Here is a 25919-nt window from a genome sequence, read left to right as displayed (position 1 = left end):
AAACAAAAAAACACAATATCTTCATATAAACTTAAACTTGTGCCTTTAAGGAATTTGGGGAGCTCAAGAAAAATTTCAGCTAACATATCCATGTCTTCAATTTATCCAATATGCTTTTTTGGAATGCAGAAGCCTGTGGTCATTAAAATGTACCAGTCACCTAGCCAACAAACTGGCTTCCAAACGGTGAAAAAAAAAGAGATCATTATTTTGTGTTTGGAAAGGTTATTTATTAGATGTGGGGTTGATCCCAGAGTGCTGTGATGACAAGCTTTCAGGTTGCGTGTGTTGACTTTAATCTATAGATCATCAGGCTTAACGGAGAGACTTTTTCTACACGAGGTCGCTGTAAATAATTCAGATTAACCAGAAAAATAAGACAGATGATCGTGAAGTTGCAAATACATCCACTGATAATGCTTTACGCGCCAGTGCGCATTTACCAAGTCAGCGGTAGTTTGGCTGCCAGATTTGAGCCTCGCATAGGCGAGCACGGGCCCTCGGCAGTGCCGAGTGAAGGCAAGAAAAAGGAACGTGTCTCAAAGCTTAAAGTGAACATGATCAACATGCTGTTAAATAATGAATGCTTGGCTAGAGAACTCTCAAAGTCGCTGCTCCCGGGATAATGAGGCAAGCGGCAGCAAGTGTTTTTAATTGGAGGAGGAAGGAGGTGTGGGGGGGGGGGGCATTTTCACAGTGTGCAGTGTGTATCTGTGATGGCGACGTGCACGTTGACACATTAGCGGCACACATTCTGCACTGTCAACACACACAAGAGTGTGTGGATGTTGAGTTGATGTCATCATTGAATTGAGAGTTTTTGGAGAACGGCGCAATCTTGCGTGACCTGCAGCGTATCAAGTGACTGAATAGGTCAAACTCAATAGCAGCACCGCTTTAGGCATTTTGCAAGCTACATGCTATATGCAGAATCTCAGAGATTCAAGAAGCTTCTTATGGAAAAATAACCCAGATGCATCCAGTGTATGATGCTTAATGCAAACAAACACACATGTACAGTGAGAGAGATGAAAGAAGCTGACTCCAGCTCGGCACCCAAGCGGCAGAGTCAAACTATGAAATACTGTATGTTGCCGGGCAACAGCAGCAGCAGCAGCAGCAGAAGCAGCAAGCAAGCAGCAGCTGACTGTTGGAGTCGAGCCAGTGCCGACGCAGAAAACTACATTTGGCATTCGCATAAACGTTGCTGGAAAAAGCACATCAGCTACTGGATCCGAGGCAATCGCAAGGAGTTTCAACCAACGCCGCTCTCAAGTGACATCTTTTCAAAATGCTCACGTTAAAGACGCCATAAGTCAGTCGTGCGTTACTAATGAGCAACCTTGAGTTCAGTCAGGAAAAAACTGAATGGGTTCTTGGCTATATTTCTAACGAGGCTGTATGGATTTTCGAGAGACGCAATTAACGAAGGCCGACGTCAACGTCTTGACAGGTGATGTGTTGGACGAAGCAAACGCGTATTGCCAAATCTGAGCATTACTGAACGAGAAACGGGAAACATTACATTAGAAACGAGGCCATTTCGAAACTCAAATATATAAGAAAACAAACCTTGAGGGTGGTGGGCGGGGGGGGGGGGGGGGACGCACGGGGAGTTAGTCAAGATAGTGGCCCCAAAAGTATAAATGGAAAGACATTTTCTAAATTGACTTCAATGAGACACATTTTCCTCAATACTTTTATATTGCTTGATTATAAACTAGTTAATCTGTTCGGATTCAAATGCCTCCCGGAGCAACTGCCTCGAATACGACTCTCCATTCGCCGCAACACAAGTAGTAAAATGTCCCCTTCCAAAAACAAAGTGCACAAAGCAGCAGATAATGCATTCACATTCGGTGTTTTCTGTCACATTAGGATATGGACGAGAAATATGAGATGCTATGAACTTGTAGTAGTCTCACTTGCAGGGATAAAAATAACTCGCTTGTCCTCAGTAGTTAGGTACACGGGCCACAAACAACAACTGTCTCGACTCATCAAAATCATCTGCTTTTATCACCCAAGTGACACAATGGTGCTTTTTGTAGCTTCCTTTAGCTTTTTTAAAACGAACTAGATGAGAGACACCTTTTTGAAATGAAAATGGAAGGACAGACTGAAAATGTAAAAAGGCGTTATAGTCTAATACACTTCTATCTTGTTAGGATCGGTGAGAGGAAAATAATAAAATCAGATCGGATATCATTTTTCACATACATTACCAACTTGGTCAAATTAGTGCATGCTAGGAAATTGATCAAATTCAAACGTCATCATGCAGAGGCTACTCATTTCAGTAGGTACCTCAAAATCTAAATCGAATATAATACAGTATCAAAAAATGCTCTTACTAAAATAATGACATGGTAAAGAGAGTTATTTACAGGACATAGCAACTGGAAAGGCGGAAAATATGAATAAACAGTAAATAGCTTCCTTTATGAAGTCTGTCAGTTTGCGAAATAAATACCTCTCTGATAGCGTCAATCAAAACTGAACATCATTCATGCGAAGGCGCAATTTTTGACAGAGCTTGTCGATCGGAACGCCTTTACGGACTCAACAGATTGCACGTTTGATGCAAGAGAAGATGTAATGAGACATGCTTCTGCAAACGTCAAATTGAAGGGATTTTACACAGATGAATCATGCGCCTGGAGCACAAATATACCGATGTGTCAGCAATTGTGTGATGAAGTGTACAAGTTAAAATGCAGGGTAGGCCATTTGATGGTATAGTATAAACAACGGTAGTCATTCATCCAAATAATCACGGGCAATTTGATTTTTCTTTTTTTTTTAGGCGGAGGCATTGTAAATTTGTCTACCTGATGTTTCCAATGAGCAGCGATTGTTCCCCTTACAAGAATAATAATAAATGAGAAATTATTTGCACTAAAAGTAGTGGTACGTTTTCGTCATTTAGGAACACAATGACCATTTCTTCAATGCGGCGACAGTCATCCTCAAAATCCAAAGAAGGGATGACAAATAAAATTATTTAATTTAAATCATTTTAAAACATTATTTAAATGATCATATTATGAATAGGAATATATATTATAGAGCTCATATCAATGCATACAGCTTTTGTAAACTTTACTTTTTGTGTAGTGTACATATTTTTAATTTTTAAAGACACAACTTTTAAAAAATAGAGTTCAGTTGTATTAAAACAATTACGTATTTTTTTTATTATTTTGTGCAATAATTTTTAATTGAGCTAATATTTAGTTTTTTGTACATCGTCGGGCAAAATAGTTGCCTCTCCAAATCTATCACTTTTTGCTTAAAAGAGGATTGGCCAATAGTATTGATCTGTGGGGAAAATATTAAATTGATTAAATTTAGACAAAAGATATCTCCTTTTTTTCAGCGATGACATATTAAATACTTTTTATGAATAAAAACCTCTACCTCGTTTTAATGAACAGTTAGGCCTACTACATTACTGTACTTGCATTGTTAGGTCACTTGGAGAGCCAAGTATTTTGCAGGCAGTACATGCAAAAAGATGGAGAACCACCGAGGTTATCAAAACATCCACAGGGCTGCCATCCAAATTTCATATCAGTCTCTGTACCAGACTCGTTTGTCGCCTCAAGTGCAAAAGTTGCTAATGCTGACTGAGCTGCACAGCCATCGCACTAATAATGCTGGTGAATACATCGGTGTACACTGAGCTGGTTCGTGGACAAAATGAGCCTGGGATAATTGAGTTATGGCACAACTGTGAGGTCTTCATCATCCTCCACTGATCATACTTTGCATCCACGGTGATGCCCTGAACCATCACCCGCTTGTGAATCTTTTAGCACTCTTTGTATTACCATAAAAGATATGAGATATTTAATGTTAATTTGTAACTGCATGCCAAGCTTCTTGTGCTTCCCCATGTCAAAATCCTGCTGCATCACTGCCCCATCTTCGAGCAGGAGCTCAGCATTCAGCTGCCCCCCCCCCCCTCCCCTCCCCACAGCCACAGAGCTAAGACACATTCAAATGATGACAGCTGAGAACAAACATCAAAAATACATGATGACGTTTTTAAAATGTATACCACCATCTCTCCCTATGCAGTCGTGCTCGTTGGAGTTCGTGTGGGCTGCTTAGAAAATTGCATTGTTTGTCAACATAAAAAAAAAAAAAAACAGGCAACTTGACGGCCGCGAATGCACCACCGATGCACGACTACGTGCATAGGGAGAGAAAAAAAAATATAAAGGCCACGTTCACGCCATGGCACAAGAAGCGAAAAGCCAAGATGTTATGTAATACTTGGAGGCAAAATGAAGGCTGTTTTTTTTTTTTTTTTTTTTTTTTTAGGTCCTACTCACATTTCACCACCCGATCGGCGGCGTTTTGGACGATGTCAGCGTTGGACATCTTCATGGGCAGTTTGCGGCTGTCTTCGAGTCTGGAAACGCTTCCTCTCTCTCAAACCCGCTAAAATACAAGATCAACTCTCAGCGCTGCTGCTCCAAATGCAGTTGGTGCTGTGGCATCACTCGGATGCTGAGGATGCGTCCCCCCTCCTCTCCTCTCCCTTTCTTTTCTTCTCTTCTCTTCCTCCTCCGTAGGTCGGAGCGTCTGCGCCCGGGTAGGACTTGATGCTGCTTCCTTCCCAGGCTCGGGTGGATGCTGGATGCCGGAGAAAGCTGGATGCGGGGCTAAGCTGCTGCTGCTGCTGCTGCTGTTGCTGTGGGGGAGGATGCACGGGAAAGGGAGGGAGGGAGGGAGGGAGGGAGAGAAAGCGAGTGATGAAGAGGGCGGGGGCTTTGAAGGGAACTCCCACGCAAATATTTCACTAGACCGCCTGCCTGGTGCTGCCTTCTGAAGGGGCTGCCCCCACGCTCGAGCACGCACGACACACCGCGCAGTCTGCTCCTATTTTGCATATAGCTCCACAATGTGCATGAAAATACCGACACGTACATGCGGGTCAAACATTAAAATGGCAACAAGTGCTAAATAGACATTTTGTAAACATTCAAAGTGTTCAAAACATAGCCGTTCTTGATATACGAGTGAGCGTCACGTGACTTTGTTTATAAAAGCGCAGTGAGTTATCACGTGAACTGCAAGGTAAGCGATTGTTGACAGCCATTTTCCCCATCATTGTAACGGTCCGAAATTAACGATGGCTGGAAAATGTGTCGACAGTGCATGTCCAACGGCCTAGCCGAGATCTTTAAACGCAATTTCCTGCGCCGCTGTTGCAATTCCGACATGTCACCACTCGAGGCTCCCATATACGAATTGATATGATGATCTGAATTCAATCAAATTCAAGAGTCGGTTAAGGGGGAACATATTTTTTTAGGTAGTAGAATGTGTGTACTAACTGCAGTTCTCGACATTGCTTAAGAAAGTGGTGAGTGCAAAATAAAATAAAAATGACCACATTATTTAATGTTACCCCTTATTTTATGTTAGTTTGTGTTGTCATTGTTTTAAAAGTAGAAAAAATATTATAGTCAATGAAAATGGCACTATATATATTCAAGACATGAACTTTTGAGTGTGATTTTTCCCAAAGCTCCCAATGATAACAGTATTTTTTTAAACAAAAAATAAAACAATTTTTTTTATGTTAGCCAAACTATTGTTGTTACTTTTGTCATTATTTCTAAAGCAGTCAAGGATGGTGATATCGTTTACTTAAAAGCACAAGACACGTTTTGTGGCAATTGATTCCTTCAATTAAAGAGTTTCACAAAAACAAATGACATTCAATCTTTAGAGTGTAATTTGAGTTTTTTTTAAACAAACCTCACAATGACGTTAGGGTTAACGTGAAGAAAAAAAAAAAAAAAAAGTACACAGCACTAAATTATTTCCCAAAAACAAAACAAGAAGCACCTCTCCAGGAAACTGAAGTGAGAAGCTCAGCAGATTTATTTTAAACGCTGGCTGTCTCTGTGGAAGTGTCAGAGACACAAAAGAGAAAAAATGCCTGTCTTTAAAGGAGAAGTGAGAAGATTATGAAAGAATTCTTCATTCTCTTGCAGTCTGGAAATTTAAGGTCAAGTCAGCCCAAATCGTAAATGGCTGTTACCACTAGATGGCGCCCTCGCTCTTTTTCTCTCATTTTGAGCACATTAGTGCCTCAATTGCTGCCTTGCCATGACAGGCAGAGTTTGCTCCCTTTAATTCATCATCACAAACAACAATTGCCCCTTTTTTATTAACAGTGCATTCTTCAGACGTTTTGATGACATCAAATAATATTTTTGGGCCCTCCTTCATTCTGGTCCCACAATGGGACAACTTGAGTGAGTAGGCTGAGCATGTGATGAGCGTGAGGATGAGTAACAAATCTCTAGAAATGGAGGCAGAGTTGCTCATCAGACAAACGATTTCCGCAGTTTGGAGCTCAGAGATGCACCCGAGATTTTACAAAACCCAAAGCACACGATCCACACTGTTGCTTATGTGACTTTGCTGACAGCAGTGTCCAATATTGCATCCTGGGTGGTAGTGCGTCCTTGAGGATGCCAATATAATCTTGGGCCGATAAACCCGAAGCTACTGATGAAAGCAGTGTGTGACCAAGACAGATAACGACCTCATCCCTATGGCTGAGTTACTCTAGCATTGTGATTGCATGCGTCACAATTTTCATTACAATAAAAAAATGTCACTAATGAGAGACTGGTAAGTGCTATTAACCCAAAATGAGTCTAAAAATGGAATGTTTTACTGGCAATACAGTGGTTTTTGCTGTTGTTACTGGCACGGTGCAACTGGCAAAGTGGTTGGAGTTAATGGTGCGCTGAGTCACTTCCAACATCATATGATGAAGGCTACCAGTGTTGCCATATGAATAACTCACGTTATAATTGCATTTGAATTAATGTTGCACACACCGATTGAGAGGCTTACAAAAATGCATGAACACCGGATGAGCTTAAAGTTAACAACTGAGAACATTCTTTATCTTTTAGATCATTATTTATATATGGGGTGATTGTTTTTTTTTTACAACAGACAGCACATTCTGGATATATCAATGTCAGTTTTTCAAAGTTTTGGACAAGTACTTAGTGCACATGCACTGTGTTTCCATGTTGTCGCCAACTACTGGCTTGGCATGCACATTACAGGGTGTTTTCACCCATTTTTGCCACAGTGATGTGATCAAGATCCTTTAGTTGCAGAAAATTGTTCACATCCTATGCGCCTTCTCTGTTATTGTACCCTATAAATGTCTAATTCTACTGCTTGGATTTTAAGTTGAATATGTCATATCCATATGTTAAATGGGATCCTGCTGTGCTATATGATTTAAAAGGCCCTGAGGGTCAAAGGCACAGGAATGTCGGCAGGTCAGGGGTTATGAATGTTAAAGGCTAGAGGTTAAGAAATGAAAGGAACCGGTTTACGTCACAACAACGGAAAGCTGAGATATGTTGTTCGAGCCAAACAACAAAACATGAGGCTAGTTTCTGTCAAATGTTCACATCCAGTTAACACGGTCTACAACATTCTTCACTCCCGCCGTCCCTGATAGACGTCGTTTTGGGCCGCAGTCAGGGGCTTTCCTACGGCGCCGGTCATGTGTGCAGCTGGGGATGGAGGCCACGCAACAGTGATCTTGCTTCCCCGGCTCAGGAAAGTACCGTGCCTCGCTGCGCACAACCAAAACAACAAAGAGCCGAGTGTGGCTGCAGCCTGCGGGGTTCACTGCACCCACCACAACACGTCCAAGCGTCACAGCTAGCTGCTCTTACTCGTCCACGCATGACTCGCCGCCGCCTTCTTTTTGCCTGAATAATGTCATATCCCTCTTTTCCTTAGCTGGGATAAAGGACTTGGGAAAGTCAAAATGAAGGACAAATTGCATGTGGATGCTGCAAGGTGCTGATGCTGAGCTGAAAGTCAACAAAGAAAAGCAAGTGAGAGGATACCTTCAGTTAACAGTACAGCTTCTCCAAATGATCTATTTTCTAAAAACTGTAAATATTTTACACTTAGTCTGTTTTTCAGTTTAAAAAATGTGATGCAAGGACATCATGTAAATATGTCCCCTAGTGGCTGTCAGCAGTGTAAGTGATCAATTTAGAGCAATCTGATTGGCTGCTTATGATCATTTAGCCAAAACGGGAAAATGTTGTGAAAATGCAACGGATTGCAACTAACTGTCTTGTATATTTCATGCATGTCGTTTGACATTAAATGTGAATTTGTGGTGCTTGAGTTTTACAGTACTTTTGCATTTCTTGCTTGCGTGATCCATCATTTGCAGACGGCTGAATTTGTAACAGGTTCATGTCAATGTACAGTTTCCATGTTCCCCTCTTACAAAAAAAGCTACATATTCAAACAAAAATGTCACAAAAAGTTGATACACTAGTTTATCCTGTACCTTCTGTCCTCTAGTGGAAGAGCATTTTATGGTTGTTGTTTATTGTTAATTACTGGCAATGTACTTATTTTATGGGGAAATAAGTTGGCAAATTGTGAAAGAGCTCATTTGTCTGAAATTGGAACTGAGAATCTACATGAATTATATTAATCACTTTACACTCACTAACACGTTTGAATGAGTCGGTGAGACAGCATTTGTTGTGTGTGCGTTGGGAAATAGCGACGCCGGCGCGTAATTACGCACTCGGTGGCCTTTGACTTTAGTATTTGCCAAGTGAGTGTCATGTTTACGAGCCACAGAGAATATTTGTTTGCAGGGAGGGTGGTTGGCCACTGTCACGGTTGGTACCCCCCCCCCCCCCCCCCCTCCTCTCACACGTCCACTACCCCCCTCCCGCGCCTCTCTCTCCCCCTCAGCTGCTATGTTCCAGCACTGGAGCCTCCATCGCGCGGCTCGATCGATTCTCATTGATTGTCCCTGACGAGCTGCTCCACTTTCTAGCCAATGTCAGCCAGTCTGCGATCGGGAAGGAGAGAAACGAAGGAAAATCTCTGCCGCCCTGGCGGTGTCATGTCCACACACTTGGGCTGAACGCCTGCCAAGCATTCGGGACAGTCCAAAGAGGCGGACTGGACTCTCTGGCGAGAGGCTGGGAGAGAAAAAGGAAGGTCTGGGCGGGGGAGTGGATCACATTCGGCTCAAGTGAGTTCACTCGTTTAGGGTTTTATGGAAATGACGCGCATCTCAGTTCAGCATATAGTGTGTTTGCTATTTATTTCAAATTTCTGTCACATTTCTACGCAGTGTTTATGAGTTGCAAACGATTGCTTGTTTATTTATTTTGCATTTTAAATCTACTTTTAAATCATTTGTTTTAATATAGGTACGATCCATTTGTATGCTGCTTCTTCACAGCGCTTATTCTTGGGAACATATCCATAATGGTTTGAAACTTGTGTTCCAAATATTTTTTAATCAAGTGGCCATTTTCAAAGCTGCTGCAACAATGACACGCAGTCGGTGTCCTGTGTCGCGCGGCACTAAAAGTCCACTTCGGGATTTCCTCCGACCTCCAAAAATCTATGAAACGTGTTTGCATGTTCCTCTCGGCGAGTGGGGTTGTAGAGGTGGGATCGCGAGGACCGGAGAAGGCTGGCTGGCTGGGGGGGAACCCATGCGTCCGAGCCCCACAGAAAGTCCGCCTTTGCCAAACAACTGACGGTGAATGTTGGTTTTATTTCTCTCGTCGTTTGTTCCGATCACACGGACACGCTGCTGTAGGCTACTTGTGGAAGGAGGAGGAGGGGGAGACGCTTGTCGTTCCTTGCTGCTTTTGGGTGTTTTTTTTGTCACCATTGCGCACGACAAGGCTGAGGGACGAAACGCTCGGACTGTGGGAGCCCCCCTCACCCTCCTCTGCTCGGAGCGGCTCTGGTAGGTGCCGATAATACGGGTTTGTGTTTACAAATAACATTGAATGGGAAGTGCGGCAGGGGTGGGATGGATGTTTGGAGGCGGAGGGGCGGACTTTTGTTAAAGTCCCAAAAGTTGGCTGTCATCTCCCCTGCAAAGCCCCAAAAATGTTGGATCAAGCTGGCACTGCGGGAGCCGGTGCCGCAGATGCGCTTTCCGTGCTCCAGACAAAAGCGCGCTCATTTCCCAGCGACTCGCGCGGTGCGTTGTCAGGGCGCCGCTGACGAGCTGCTCCCACTTTGTCACGAACAATCTCGCCTTTATTTCCATGTGGCGGCGGCGGTGGCAAGGATGCGCGCGGCGTGATGGGGACCTACTGAAAACTTAAACGATTCTCTGTGTGGAAACGTTGAGTTTTGTCAGCCCTTCAAACACAACCAACCAACATTAATGGTGCGTAAAAACAGCCAGGAAGTCAGTATTTTCGCATTCCAGATGGCACCTTCTCTCTTGGCTACGGATCGGTGAGCTTTTGTCCGATCTTGAGCAAGTTCTCAGGTGTCCTTCAACGCACCACCAGGTGCAGTATATTTATGCAAGCTCTGGGTTGTGCGTCTCCAACTTTGTGTGCGTAAATGCAGGAGGAGGCGCATTACCGAATAGAGCCTGTGCGCGTAGTATAATCGTTGTCGCCATGCTTTTTAACTTGTGTTTGTGCAGAAGGTGGGAGGAATTGAAAATGTGACGCGCTCGTCTACGGAGTGCGTGTGCGTGTGTGTGTGTGTGTGTGGGGGGGGGGGTCGCATTATGTGCATCGCACGCGCTCATGCATAAAGTATTCCCGCGTCTCCACAAGTTGAATCACTTGCACAAGAGTTCGTGGCGGACTGAACCAGTGTCGAGTAGCAAGGGGGAAAAACGCTGCTGTTTGTTTTGAAATGCTGACTGCGATAAGTCGCCACCTGTGCCCGCAGTGACGTCAGTTCCTCCATTTACTGCTAAATGCTCGAGAGATTGTGGCCACGGAGGAGGTTAATTGTCTTGCTGGGTGAAGACTGAGAAAGTCATGGATCCAAACTAATGCCGTCTTGCTATTTCATCCCTTCACACCATATTTATACAGTTTGATTTGTGTTACTTATTTCTGCAAGAAACCTAAAAGAAACACCATGGAGACTATTTTGATTGCTCTGATGACATCCTTTAAGTGCTTTTCCTAACCACTAGGGGGCACGTTTCATAGCATAAGGGATTGTTATGATATGCTGAGATGTAATAAGCAAAAGAAAACTTCATTAGAAATCAATTATGTCATCGTGTAGCTCTAAAATTATAACCGTTATTTGGCATTTTTATCATGCCAAATAATCAATAGCCCCGAACCAAGATGCGATTATTAAAAGGTGAGATAAGGCGATAGAGGAATATGTAAACACAAGCACTCCCTGGTATGCTTTTGTCCATCACTTATTGATCAGTCAAGCATGTCATTAACTGAACGCCCACAACGGCTGCAGTGTCATTATGGGGAGGATTGGATGGATGCGTGCATGGTCAGACCGAGTCTTATAAAAGTCAAATGTTTTGACGAGAACATTTATTAAGGTTGCCACATATCATTTCAGGAGAATAACCGTTATATTTGTATTTTTGACATAGTTTCTATCCTGAGTATACAGTTTGCGCCGTATACAATCTCGTTATTTGTGCGAATACTACTTGGAAGTGACGAGTATGATGACATTGCCAGAAGCTGGCAGTTATTTCACAAAGGGTTATGTACCTGAGTATTTCTTGGCCCACCAGTAACTTCCTGGAGCCTTCACCGGTTGCCTGGCAACTGAAACGGTTTGGCAAGAAAATGTCGTAAACAACAAATTGACGTTTTGGAATAATTGACACACGGGTTGTTAATTAGAGTGGTGGTGGGTGGAGTCGCTACTCTCGGATAGAGCCACATTAGTTGTTTGAAGATCAAATGCTAACAAGCTAATAGAGAAATGTATCAAAAAGCAAGGAAACACCATTTGGGAGATGTAAGATTTGGAGAATTAAGAACTCGGAAAACGAGACACCAAATTGACTTCAGTTGAACTCAAGTACCTCGGCAATATAATTAATCAAAGTTTATCAGCTTAATTCCGTTTGGTCCACAGACATGACCAGAAGTCACACAAATACACTGTGGCGTCCCTGAATTGACTACGAGTGCTACATGCGGCGATGCTTTGATCCGCGGGTTACGTCATACCTTTAAGACCACACCCATCTGCACATTTGTCGAGTCACGGGGTTAGTCATTGACCCATATTGAACGTGTCTAGTTCTACTATTTATATCTAGGTCTGTATGCCTTGTTGCTAATCCTGTACTGACACTCATCAGATATAGTCAATTCAGTTTTATAAAACTGTCATATACAGCAAATATGCTTTTGTTTTATGCTGAGGCAGCACGCAAGAGTTTGAAGGCTTTATATGTGACTAATAATTACACCGCTGTCAACTTACAGCAACCAGAGGTGTAGATATGAACATGAAGCACGGTAGCAATGTCTGTAATACAGGAAATTGAGTTAAAGGGCCTCAAGTACAAAACGCCACTAAATGATCTGGTTTCATCTGGCATTTAGAAGCGCGGGAGTGACGTTTGTTGTTTAGGGGGACAGTTCACGTCAGGACAGCAACACCTTCAGCTAGTGATGCGGCCAGAGTATCGAAAAAGCAATGACGCTAGGTTGTTTAGTTTGAGACTGCGTCCCGCGTTCAAGGTTGATGGTGGCGAGATTGTGACTGATAGAAGCGTGTGACCACTCACAATCTGTGAACATAAAGTACACAAATACTTCAACACTACCAATGCACTGTGCTGCTCTTAAAGTCCCAAAAGTAACTTTTGCTCCAACTTGACTACAACGCAGCATACAAGTGTGTAATCATTCAAAATGAACATCTTAGCATGGAATTTCATAACTTCCTTTTTTCTTTGTAGACTTGTGTAACACCTTCACGAAGTGATAGTGCTGTTGTATGCATGCCAGGCCAGTAGGTGGCAGTGTAACGAGTTATATACGAGATCATTTTTGTCCAGACATGATAGAGTTGTTAATATGGTTAGTTGGGGACAAAAATGTATCTAAACTCCGATAATAAGAGTCGTCGTAAATAATAATAATAATCATCATCATCATCATCATCATCATCATCATCATCATCATCATCATCATCATCATCATCATCATCATCATCATAATATATTATCACCTTTAGATGGATCCAAAGACTAAAAAGAATTAATTGTACCACACAACTTAACACTTAAAAATCACACTTGAGAGATGATCATTTTTAGGCCTAAACAAATTACCGTTGCCATATCAACTGACGGGACCCTTTGGTAGCTAGCAAGCTCAGGAAAGCCACAAATCAAAGATGATCTTCTAAATTGTCTACTGTAAAGTGAATGAGAGCATAATTTACAACAAGAGCATGCTTGTGTATTGAAAAGGACTTAAAGAGAGCACTTGAGGTCATAAAGTCTTTAAGATAATTAGAATGTGGTAGTAAATATCTGGTCATTAAATATAATGAATACCTAAGGCACATGTGAAATGCGCATGATTATTCAGACCAGCCACATTAGTCAATGAAGTTTCCAACCTTCCAAATATTCGAGCTATTTGTGAAATTACTGATGATCTTTCCAGCCAACGTGTCGCTGCGTTGTTGTCAATCGGAAGGTGTTGCCCGGACTGTCGCAGAGCAAGTCAGCGGTATCTAAAGTGCTGCGTCATATCCACACTATCAATTAACGGGCTCAAACAACCGCAGTGACAATACGTGTCATTTGAAGACCAAGTATGGCGTCATCACGCGGTCGGCTCGGTAAGAATAGACGGCCAGCTGGCCAGCTGACCGGTGGAATTAAACCATTACACTAGATCAGAGATTTTCTTCAAAGTATTTTCATGAGTCCTCACTGCCAGTTTTGTCACTTTGGAGATGACTTGAGAACTCATTTATTCTAGTGATTGATTATATGCCAATTCATTAATCTCCTGCAACACTCAAGGCTTTTAACACGTTTAATGTATTTAGAACATTGATGAAGCGGCTGGATCAGAGCTGGATATTCTCCCAGGCCTTGATTAATCAAGAAATAGTGCTGGGCAAGTGCCCAAGCTCGCCCGATTTACTTGTACAGACGCACAGCTGCCAGATCCCAACTCGGAGTGCGTGAAATTCAAATGTCTATCAATAACCACTTAGCTGCTTTTAACTACATGAAAGTATTGGGGAATGAGCTCTAAACGTGTAAGTCTTCTTGTCTCCTGTTATATAAAACCCGTACGTATCGTTGTGTGATGACTCGCAGCGCTTTTATGCTTTCACCCGCAAAACAGCGCGGAGATGCAATTAGCGTCGAGATGCTTCGGGGAAACCGGACCCTGGTCAGCGGCGTAGTGGGAGAAACTGAAACTATGGGGCCGAGGGGCTGTGGAACTGGCTCTGGTTCGCTGGCGCCACATCCCCCTGAGCTGGTGAGAATGTGGGGGCTGTGCTCTTGCCTTTGAAGCTTTACCTCCCACTAATTCTGGCCTTCCAATTTCCACACACTGCACAGACACCCCCCCCCCCCCACAGCTCACCCCCACCCTCCTCCGCCCGCCGTCCTCTCCCCCTCCTTTTCCCTTTGTTTGCCTTATAAGGAATGGCCCGGCCATTTCCTCAGCTTTTCTGTGGGAGGTGGCGTGCTTGTTTGTGAACACGGACAGGTCAGGAGAATACGAGCATAGTTTGCCTTTTCATAGATGAGCAGCCACAGGAATCTCAGGCCAAGTGGATGAATGCGTCTGTGTCCAGTGGGGAGTTTCACTCTACCTGCTTGACAAATTGTCTTCTCTCTCACAATTGTTTCACCCTAACTAAAACCCAAATATTTTAGTTGAATCTATTCTAGCTAGTCAGGTTGAACACGTCATTGACCATGTAATGATTGTTGAATCATCTAAAACAATTCAACTGGAGGGGTGTGATAAAAAAAAAAAAAATCGATTCATACGATGTGAGCTCGTTGAATCAAACCAAATGGAATTGTCCCTCTTTAAAATATACCGAGCGACGTACCCGATCGTCTTTTACTGGAGAGATTTATGTTTGAACAATAAATGCCATAGTTTTAGCAAGCTACTGACAAATTCATTCATATAGTATAATAACAACGAGAAACACTCCTACGAATACAAATGTTTCTGTTTTTTCTTTAATAGCTGTTAGTTTTGCTAGTTTAACTCATGCTGTCACATGACTTCAAATAGATGCATTTAAGAATGTGTTGATATTGTTGTAATTTGATGAACCGAAGCGGATTTTGATTAATTAGCACACCGCTCTCTTCTCTCCATGTGTTAAGGTTCCAGATGGCCCATGGAAGAACGTGGATGAGGGCTTAGTTGTCGAGCAGGCAGAAGGCCTGTCTGTTGTCGGTTGGCTGAGTAGTCCATCAAGGAGTGGCGGCGCTCTCACCGGGGGCACAGAACGGACCAAGAAAAGGTTCCCCTCTCTCGTCCCTGCCCCCTTTCCACCCTCACCCCCAACCCAGGCGGCGCATACGCTCCGGACCATGTCGAGCAGGCTGTCCCAGGGGGGCCGGACTGAAGACCTGGAGCGGGGTAGCTGCAAACAGGACTCTCCTGTTATCGAACGCAGGAACCGCAGTGGCATCATCAGCGCCCCCTTAAACAGGAGCCTTAAGAACTCCCGCACGCTTTCGCAGTACACGGCGGTCTCCTCCGCCACCACCAATGGACACAAAGACAACCGTGAGACAAAGAGCCACACGGCCAAGCCTCAAGCACCTCCGCCACCCCAGCCCACTGTCTCGGCACTGGCAGCGGCCAAATTGGACCGGACCCTGGAACAGGTTCTGGAGGGACAGAATGGCTTGCTGCACTTTGCCCAGGCAGCCGCGTTATTAAAGCGGGCCGGTATGGAGCACATGCTTCTGCCTGGGGGCATGGGAGTGGGAGTTGGCGGAGGAGACGCGGGCTCGGGGGCTAGCGATTTGGAGGGTACGTCTGTCACGGACGCCGTAGGTGGTCCTGTTGACTTCCCATATGGAGTAGGGGGCGGCTTCCCCTTCAACCCGGGCCTTTTCATCATGACGCCGGCTGGAGTGTTTCTCGCGGACAGCGCGCTGCACATGGCCGGCCTGACCGAATACCCGGCGCAGAACGAGCTGGCCTCCGCTATCAACTCCGGGAAAAAGAAGCGAAAACGTTGTGGCATGTGCCCACCTTGCCGGCGGCGGATTAACTGTGAGCAGTGTAGCAGCTGCCGGAATCGCAAGACGGGCCATCAGATCTGCAAGTTTCGAAAATGTGAGGAACTGAAGAAGAAGCCCTCTGCTGCTTTGGAGGTAAGAAGGTGTGGGCCATCAATGAGGAATTGCTTCGATGATGTCAATACATCAATAAAAATCAATAAAAAAATAAACTAAATAATAATAATAATTGTAATAAATTAAATCAAATAAAAAGTGTGTGTGTATATATACTGAAATGAGAAATGAAAAATGAAATAAAATAAATAAATAAATAAATAAATAAATAAATAAATGTTCTCTTGTGCATGCAAGCATCTAAAACAGCAACCAGCCATTGGATTCGTGCATTAATGGTGTCGGATGGGGTTTAGGTGAGTGGCATCTGAGGTTGCGGGAAGAAGTTGTGACAGGTGGTGTGAGGTTTGTGTACCATCATCATAACCTCACCCATCACGCACCGTGGGAGTTGGTTAAGGTCGAAAAACTTCCATTTGGGAATTTTCAGTTTGCTCACGTCCTGCTTACACATGCATGTTAATATTTTGGCCAAAGCGGGCGGAAAAAATGTAGCGTTAGTTGGCAAAGTGATGGTAATTGTGTACAGTATGTGTTTGTGTGTAGGTGTGCGTAAGGACGTGCGTGTGCATGTAATGTGGTCCATCTGGCCTTGGAGCCGTCATCTGGAGCACCAGGTGTCAGCATGGCACACGTGCCCCCCCCCCCCCCCCCCTCCCCTCCCCTCTTTTGCTGCCCCTGTCCTTCTCTCCGGTGACACTCCCGCTCATCTAAATGGCCTCAGAAAAAAATATACTGCCCTTTACCTCCGTCGCTCTCGGTGGCTTAACCAAGCATGGCTGCGGTGACAGAATGACCGATCGTGAAATTAATTTTGGCAGATGTTCTCATCGAAAAAGAAAACGAACGCTGCTTATCAGTTGATGAGAGAATCACTTACTTTGTTATAAAACAAAGACTGCTTTGTTCCTTTGTGGAAGGGTGTAGTGCTTGTTATTGGCGATTTAATGAGTCTAAATATAGATTATATGGTCAAATGTATCGGGACACCTGGAGAGTCGATCTCCGTATAACTTTGTTGTTGTTCATCCTAAAACTGGTTTTATGGGATCGCGCCCTCAAGATCTTCCACAGCAAACTCACTCAACCTAAACTATGCATTTAAGGACTTTGCTTTGAGCACTGCGACACAGAAACTGGCCTTCTGCAAACTCTTACCCACTACAACGGCGAACATGGAATTTTTTTTTTTTACCTTTTGTTTAAATTCTATGTAGTGACTCATATGCCCTTAAAAAAGGGTTGCTGGCAAGTTTGAAAGACATCACTGACTGATTATTTCCGTCTACTTTGGGACTATTTTAGTGTAACTAGAGGGGATGTGGTCTTAATTGATGATTTGCAAGCGATGGGGTCATGGTAATTAACCTGATGTTCACACCAGTGATGCCGGAGCAACAAAGGGAAGCTTGAATATTCATGAACGCTGATGCCGATACGGGTCATCACGTAGCTCGCAACGTCACAGTCCAACGGCGCTTCAATTATATGAAATAGACTTTAATGATATCATAAACCTGCAGGGTTTAATAGTTGCCTAACTGGCACAAGTAGGAGTGCTTATTCATTAATTACAGAAATCTATATTCATCCAAATGTCATTTGTCATCACATTTAAGTGTACCCGTGAAGCATATGTCCCTCTTTATGTTGCATTTTCATTTAATTAGATAAATTCAGCATAACAAAACTCTAATGAATGTTATTAAAGGATTAGGTTATGTTATAATCCTCTCCTAATGACAGGGGGGGGAAAAAAAAAAAACACCATAGGCCCCGATGTTGTAAAATAATGTACACATGTTGTAAAGTAATTGAGCAGTGAGTTAGACTAAAGAGACACCGGTGTCACCCAAGATGACAAATGAGGGTCAAGAGGGGAAAGCGGTTGAGAGAAAGAGAAAAACGAAAATGAAGCCATGTGATTACATCATATCTACACACAAGGGGTCCACTTATTGTCCCGCGTGTAAATATGAAAATAGATCGTGACTGTATTTCGATATAACAGGGACACCTCAATATCTCTGTAATAACGATAAAACAAAATCTCACCACTGTGTTTAAAAAAAATGTTGCAGCAGCGATTTCACCGTAACACAACTTCCCGCCGGCAAAACTATGTCTTGTCTTAGCAGGCTTTGTTATTAAGTCAACAGCTCTTGTCCTGCAGGTGTTTGGATCACAAAACACAGCCTGCCCTGCGCAGAGACGTCATCAGCGCACGCCAAATGTCAAATGACCAGATGCATGACCGGTTGCTGCATTCGGGAAGAATAGTCTGTTTTTCTTACTGCTTCCCGTCAACGTGTTCAGTCCAGAGAAACTAGACACCGCAGGAGGGAAAAGCTGCTTACCTAGCTAGCTTACTATCTAAATAATAAGAGGTAATGCTAAAATATGTAAAAAGTGTAAAAGGTTTGAGAATCACAAGTGTGGCCGATTTGCACACGTGGTGCATACAGTTGACAAAAAAAACAACTTGACCGAATATCCGATAATGCTTTAAGACAACTGAGCTGGGAGCTATAAAAAAAAATAGCCAAACTCTTTTAGCAGAAAATTCACAACGGTTATCTTTTAGACTAATTTTTATACATGGGAAGATAGAATAAGTACTTGGTTGCGTAATTTTTCACTTGGTGGGTGGGCAGGCGCATCAGAGCCCCATATATTCATAAAAGAGCAATTAAAAGTCACATTTCTATATTATGTCCCCTTTAAAATTCAAGGGGAACTAAAAGGTCAAGACCAAGCCATAACTGAGAAATCTAGTTCATAAAAATGTTTCCATTTGTATATGAGAATATGATTCTATAATAAAGCACAAGGCTCTGAGATAATCTAGTGACGTTGCCTCAAATAATTAAAATAGAAGTTCCCGCAAAGTTAACATTGTGGTGACTATATTGTTTTGGTTTATATGCAAAATGTCATTTTACTGCATTTGCATGAAAAGGTTGTCCCGCATGCTTCCAAGAAGCTCAGTCCGGCGAGCGAGATGCTTAATTTCAGGGTGTTGACGGCAGCTCAAAGAGGAGCGTAAAATCAGCAAGTGAGGGGGAGTTTGCATGCAGAGGCCTTTGCCACCTCGCCGCTCGCTGGCGCAGAACGTCTGGATTTATTCGAAGAATGCAACGTTTGATAGAGACATGTGGGAAGGCATAGCTGTTTGGCTTGTGTTGCGTATGTGAAAGTGGTGTCACTTTCTGTTCAATTCATTGAAACTTTTCATACATCGGTCGTTAATATAGATTTGTAGCTCTAGGTCAGGGGTGTCAAATTCATTTTTCATCATAGTCATAGTTTCCCTCGGAAGGCCATTATCCCTGTCAACGTCTTCTGTATACATACAGTATAGGCTACACAACAAACTGCTGAATAATTCGTTTTGAAATCAGAGACTTGTAAAAAAAAAAACGCAAATATTTAAAAAAAGACAAATGGTAATAATAATTTCTTGCAATGTTTCTATTTTAGTAATTTTAGTAATGACACAAAGTAGTTGTAAAATTTGTCTTTGCGGGCCACATAAAATGATGTGGCGGGCCGTATCGGCCCCCCGGGCCTTGAGTTTGACACCGATGCTCTAGTTGGTACAGTTTGAATATTTGCGGCTACTTTGTGAGATGACAGTTGTCTGAATGATTATAGCCTCAAGAACTTTCCTTTCCTGCACCCAAAATGTTGGGCAGCAGAGGCTCATGCAAAGTGACAGGCATGCCGACTGGCACCAAGACACATGTGGGACATGTTGGGCACGCTGCTGAGCACACTGAGCAATAAGTTACAAGAAGAATCAAGGAGAAAGATGGCTGTGAGGAAGAACAAGATTTACTAAAGGCGGCGTCTGGAATAGAAAAAAAAAAAATAGTCTGAGCTAAAAGTCAGATTCACGGCGGCTTTAATTGGTTGAAAGGAATTTCTATGCGTAACAACATGCACTTTACTCTGAAATGTCATTACAAGTTGAAATTAGCTCACTGTAGAAGCAATTAGTGAACAGACTACAGAGTAATACCCACTTCCGTGAGATATGGTCGACAAATTGTTGTGCTATGAAAAGACAAATGTGCTCATCTTGTTTTTGGGGGGGAAAAAGAAACATTGATTGTAGTGACTGGCTACGTTACCCCCTCAGATCGCATCTACTTGAACTGGCGCAATCAGCGATAGTGGGAAAAACATTTTTTTTACCCGCCAGTATTTACTGCCATTTACCATTGATTGTACGCAGTTAATGAGAAAATACAGCAGTTAAAGTTCATCTGATGAATGTGCTTTTCTCGCCACGTATTACGACATACTAAATCCAGACCTTACCGGCTTTTTGACATCTGTGGCGGCGCCAGATGTTGCTGCTGTCCTCCTGGCTGTCTCACCGGCTAAGTGCTTCTCTAGAAAGGTCGTCACAGAGACACATGAGGGGTTAACAACACAGATCGTAAAATGATTTTAGCAATATGCTCCCTGTGAGTCTTACATTATGCTTCATATTTCTCATTTGCTGGTATTCTTTTAAAATATGGGCACTGTTTTTATCAACTTTTTCACACCACTGCATGTTTACCAGAAAGCAACCCAGTGGAAGTCAATCAGTCAATCACTTTGCCAAATACATGATGCCCATTAATATAAAACAGTTCATTATCCACGTTGAAAACATTTGACCTGCGGTATGTGCTTCCAAGCTGCAAATATTTGGAAGATCACCTTGCCCCACGTGTGTTTGTGTGTGTGTGTGGGGTGGGGGGGGACTCCAGTGAGGGCTGCTGTTATGTCCCTTAAACAACAGACTGAAGCTGCACAAGTAAAGCCATGTACTTTGACAGTTCATTTGACCAATTACAATTGTAAAAAAAAAAAAAAAGAAATTTAAAATCATGCATTACCTAGCATGCAAGACTAGCTTCTTGGCTGAAATGGTTGCACTTTTGCTCATTTAGAATAACATTTTGAAGGGTGCAAATATGTTCTTTCTGATTATGGTTGTTCCAAGTGTTCTCACCTGCTGACTCCTTCGTTGAACAAAGGACCCGAGCAACTGGGAAAGGCTGCCTTTATATGTGCCTGATTGGCAAATTATTTCAACCATCCATCCATTTTCTGAACCGCTTTGTCCCCACGGGGGTCGCGGGCGTGCTGGAACGTATCCCAGCCGTCATCGGGCAGTAGGCGAGGGACACCCTGAACCGGTTGCCAGCCAATCGCAGAACACACCGAGACGAACAACCATCCGCACTCGCACTCATACCTAGGGACAATTTAGAGTCTTCAATCGGCCTACCAAGCATGTTTTGGGGATGTGGGAGGAAACCGGAGGGCCCGGAGAAAACCCACGCGGACACGGGGAGAACATGCAAACTCCACACAGGGAGGGCCGGAGGTGGAATCGAACCCGCACCCTCCTAACTGTGAGGTGGACGTACTACCCAGTGCTCCACCGAACCGCCCAATTATTTCAACCATTCTGGCCTCATGATTTAAGACTAAATTCAATGATTCGTACAGAAATCATGACGTGTTGGTGTTTTGATTCTATTTATCATGTTGAGAGGACTGTTGGGATTTTTAGGGGTAACAATGAAGCAACACAATTTTCCATGAAATGTATTCTCCTTGTGAAGTGATGTTTTCAAAAATATACAACTTCTTGGGTGCTCAGCCTTCAAAAAGAAGTGCTTTTTGAACATCTGCAGTATTTGCCCTGTCAAGAGAATGGGGTGGATAGATCAATATTTTGTCAGCACAAATAATATGTATAGCACATAGTGTATGTCGGGTTTAAATGGCCTTTCCGGGGGCCGATTTGCAAGCCACGCATCCTTTTATTCCCATGCCCGAATCCTTAAAATGTCAGTTGCGATAAAAAAACGTGAACTTGAATGCATCACGCATGAGAATTTCTCACTGTATGGTGTGACTTCAGGAGTCATGCCAGCGAATGTGGAGGTGTGTGACTGTACTCAAATACATTTTGGCTTTGTTGTGAGAGAGTGTGTGGGTGCATGAGTGACTTGGACTTTTCAGGATGCTGCTGATCGTGTCTTTGTCCGTACTGATTGGCGGACCTCAGCACACTTTTGCTGCCAACAGTGTGCACGTGTGCCGCTCCTGTCGTGCAGATAGCCACAGCGAAGGAGGTTGCGGCAGCGCCGGAGAGTGGCATCGTCGTTAATGATGGCGTGGGAGAGCCACCCGTGTGGTGGCTAAATAATAAATGTGGCCTATCGTTTTTTGTGTGAAGCTTTTCCCGGCGTCTAATGGCTCATACACTCAAGCCTGAGAGTGGCATGTCATTTATGAACCGAAATAGCAAACAAGCCAGTTTCACTCCCTAAATTTGAAAATCTGAGAGCAGTCAAACCAATAAAAACAACATTAAAGTCATTCAATATGTTAAATAAATATGTTGAAAAAAAACATTGTACCACCTTGGTGTAGGCTACAGTAAGAGAACAAGCAAAGTAAGGATGCAATACTAAACAAGTGAATATAAAAAGTCTACACACCTCTGTTCAACTCCAAGGATTCTGTGATATTACGAGACCAAAATGAATAATTTCCTTTTTTTTTTCCCCCCCACACCAGTTATGTGACTCATAGCTGTATATCTTTCTTTTTTTCTTAATAAGCTTTTCACTAGTTAAGGAGATTTCCCATGGTCCAATGGGACCAATGTTGAACTATTCCCAATATATATGCTCCAATATATAATATATGCTCTAAAGTGCACCTTTTTTCACGAGTAATTTGCAACTTCTCTTTCCTGTTCTATCCCGCCCCACCCTCCACCCCCCTCTCCTCTTCTGTTTTTCCAAGAAGGTGATGCTTCCTACAGGAGCGGCGTTCCGGTGGTTCCAGTAGGACTTCTCCTCCACTCCCGTACCCAAAGCTCTGCCATCAAGTGCAATGCCAACTCTTGGATTGTCTCCGCAAAACAGACACTGGCTTATAAATACATGACAAAAAGGAAAAAAAAAATACTTAAATGGTAAAAACAAACAAAAACAAAGCAGAAAAACGGGCTAATGGACTTATTCCTTGAACCAAAAATGAAGCGTGAAGAAAAGCATCTACGGAAACTTTAATTCCCTTTTCTATGTTTCCATTTTGGTACCTTTTGTCCTTTTTCCAGCAGCTTTTTTTTCCATGTCGCCTGAACACTGAACTGTTTATTGCCAGAAGCAGAAATGATGGGCCCCAGTGTGGACAATCAACTAATTTCTGTGTTTGGTGTTAATGTTGTTCATGTGTGGAAAGATACAGTACTTGTGTAGAGAATGTACTTTTACAGCTACATATTTTAAAACTAGTGGCTAATGGCAAACATTCTTGTAATTCTTTACCATTATGTTACTGAAATAATGGTTAAACCATTTAACCATTGACAAACAACCAAATGGTTAAGCGACAGATTTTCACATTCGGATGCTGTAAAAGTTCAGATCCATACCGGAAACAGAAGCGGAGACTCCGCTGAAACGTCCTCCGTCATCATCAGCCCTCGTCTGCATTTCCAAACTACGTTGGCCCCTACTGAGCATGCCCCATAGCATGCTATCCGGCCGATAGCACTAAGAGACAGCACTTGCTCTGAGTCTACCCTACTGAACGCACTGAAACATTTATTTTTTTTGTATTTGTTTATTTGTTCTATTTTCATGATTTTTGTTACGTTGCCGGGTAGCTGCAGCTCTTAAGAATAACCAATCTTTGTATTTGTTTAGAAAATTGGACTGGTTTTTGTGAATAAAGAGGAATGCATGTATTCATGTCGAATGTACAATTGGAATGTTTGCTAACTTTGTCTTTTTAAAGACCAACTCATTGGATTTAAAAAAAAAAAAAAAAAAAAATTCCATTCGAGAGAATGCAATAGGAAAAAAAATGTCATCACTGTTAGCATCGCAACACCTTCGTTAAGTGTACAAGTGGAGTTCCGAGTAACATATTTTCAAGGGGAGAACACGTAAACGCCGCGCAGGAAGGCCAGAGCTGAGATTCGAACCTTGAACCGTAAGGCTGATATGCTAACCGCAATTGCATCATGCGGCGGCCACCACGGCTAACATCACAACACTAAATCTTGACTGACAGGTGTGAAAGCTGAAATGTAATTTCTGTCAAGATACACTGCACATATGTAGACTGGAGTCTAGAAAAAATACACTTTGGTATAACTTCTTCATCTTCTTGTCATATTCCCATGATGAGAAATGTTACAAAAATCTAGAGAAAATACAAAACATATTTTGGCAACTTTCCGTATAGACAACCACTTTTTTCCTGAAAACCATGTTGATTAACAAATTGCACAACCTCGGGCTTGAGCACTGACGCTGCTAAAGAAGCCTAAATAGAATGTTGTCTGTTTCCTTCTACACATGCGACGCATTAACGAAGAGTCAAAGAAGTAAAGTTGGGCTCAGGACAAGTGAAAAGCTTCAACATGTGGCCAATCTCACACGGGTCTTAGTGTAATTACGAATTCTAATGACTCAGGTCTGTGACGCTGGAGTAAATTTCCATTTCCTGCAAAGTGATGATTCTAGCTGATGTTTTTCTTTTGTATTTTTTCAGTTTTTGTTTTTTCTCACAGCTCCGTAGTCTCTCCCTCTCTCTCTCTCTCTCTCTCTCTCTCTCTCTCTCTCTCTCTCTCTCTCTCTCTCTCTCTCTCTCTCTCTCTCTCTCTCTCTCTCTCTTTCTGTCTCTCACACATCTAGGTAGTGATGCAGAGCTCCGCTGAAGCCGTGGTGCTGAGTGTTTTTAATTAGCGCACATCCACGGCGGAAGGCCCAGTATGGCGTACGAGCTCGTGATCAGCTTGGCGAGCAGAGTTGGAGAGAGTGGCTGTATCCCCCCGCCTCCCTTTCTCTCCCCCCCACACACACACACACACCTCCACTGATGACAGTGCTGGGCTACTGCCATCGCCATGGCGATGGGGGGAGTGCATGCGTGAGTGTGTGTGTGTGTGTGTGTGTGTGTGTGTGTGTGTGTGTGTGTGTGTGTGTGTGTGTGTGTGTGTGCGTGCGTGCATGTGTGTGTGTGTGTATCTAGCCGGGGTGGCTGAGGCCTTTCATTATTAATGTGCACCGCGGCGTCCTTACCTCCTCTGAGCCCGCACAGCTCACTGCCTGACCTGCCATCCAAGGGAGATGGGAGTGGGGGAGGTTGGGTTAGGAGGAGAAGTGGGGGGGGGGGCCGAGATAAAGAACGAGGAGTCGGCGAGAAAAAAGCAGCGTGCATGGAGCAAAGCCTCCAACTTTAAAGCAGAAATTAGTTTTACCTGAACAGCGTAGAAAGAAAGACAGGAGATGCAAATTAGATTAATAATTAAAGTTGGAGGAGGATTTTAGGTGTGGCTGCACCTGCCTGCTGAGGTGGAGCAGGGTCTGTGTGTGTGTTGGGTAGATTTGTGTGTGTGTGTGGGGGTGGGGGGGGGGATAAGTGGCTAGGTCAGGCGGTGGCGGCTGCCTCCATGCAAAGGGGGCGTTCGGCTCGGTGAGCAAGCCTGTCACACCGGGAAAATCCTGGAATCTTATCAGCGCCTCGCAGACACTGAGCCGCGCTGATCTACTCACCCTCACCGCCAGCAGACGTGCCCTTCCCCCCCACCCAAAGGCCCCCACTGCGCGGGCCGGCCCCAGCTCGTCGCGTTCACCAGCCCGGTCGCACGGGAAGATAGCAAAAACCGATGGGGTCCAATTGTTGTTGGAGGGAGGAATGT

The 25919-nt window shown here is 43.5% G+C and overlaps 2 protein-coding genes across 6 annotated transcripts in view; one reads left to right on the top strand and one right to left on the bottom strand.

The window, feature by feature from the left end:
* LOC147043497 (protein phosphatase 3 catalytic subunit alpha-like) overlaps positions 1 to 21209 on the bottom strand; it is a 34141-nt gene extending 12932 nt beyond the window's left edge. The window contains exons 1-3 of one of the 2 annotated variants that reach the window (XM_085936016.1): positions 21079 to 21209; positions 20510 to 20583; positions 4341 to 4702 (exon numbers count right to left, since the gene is read on the bottom strand). In XM_085936016.1, the coding sequence (XP_085792142.1) occupies positions 4341 to 4395 (55 nt within the window). In that variant the 5' untranslated portion in view covers positions 4396 to 4702; positions 20510 to 20583; positions 21079 to 21209. The remainder of the gene's footprint in view (positions 1 to 4340; positions 4703 to 20509; positions 20584 to 21078) is intronic. The other variant, XM_085936017.1, reaches the window with a different exon arrangement.
* On the top strand, positions 9491 to 24798 carry cxxc5a (CXXC finger protein 5a). 4 transcript variants are annotated; one of them, XM_085936021.1, is made up of 3 exons: positions 9491 to 9595; positions 15200 to 16204; positions 23009 to 24798. In XM_085936021.1, exons 2-3 carry the CDS (start codon positions 15410 to 15412, stop codon positions 23051 to 23053), a joined length of 840 nt encoding a protein of 279 aa, XP_085792147.1. In that variant the 5' UTR covers positions 9491 to 9595; positions 15200 to 15409; the 3' UTR covers positions 23054 to 24798. The 4 variants fall into 4 exon arrangements, with proteins under 4 accessions (XP_085792147.1, XP_085792146.1, XP_085792145.1 ...); XM_085936020.1 differs by having other exon boundaries at positions 9499 to 9808; XM_085936019.1 differs by lacking the exon at positions 9491 to 9595 and adding an exon at positions 10207 to 10240 and having other exon boundaries at positions 23012 to 24798.
* Positions 24799 to 25919: the final 1121 nt, after the last annotated feature.

The sequence above is a fragment of the Syngnathus leptorhynchus genome, chromosome 17 (genome assembly GCF_054491065.1).
Source record: "Syngnathus leptorhynchus isolate UIUO chromosome 17, UIUO_Slep, whole genome shotgun sequence".
NCBI lineage: Eukaryota > Metazoa > Chordata > Actinopteri > Syngnathiformes > Syngnathidae > Syngnathus > Syngnathus leptorhynchus.
The sequence above is the reverse complement of the archived record's forward strand: the minus strand, read 5'-3'. Positions and strand labels throughout refer to the sequence as shown.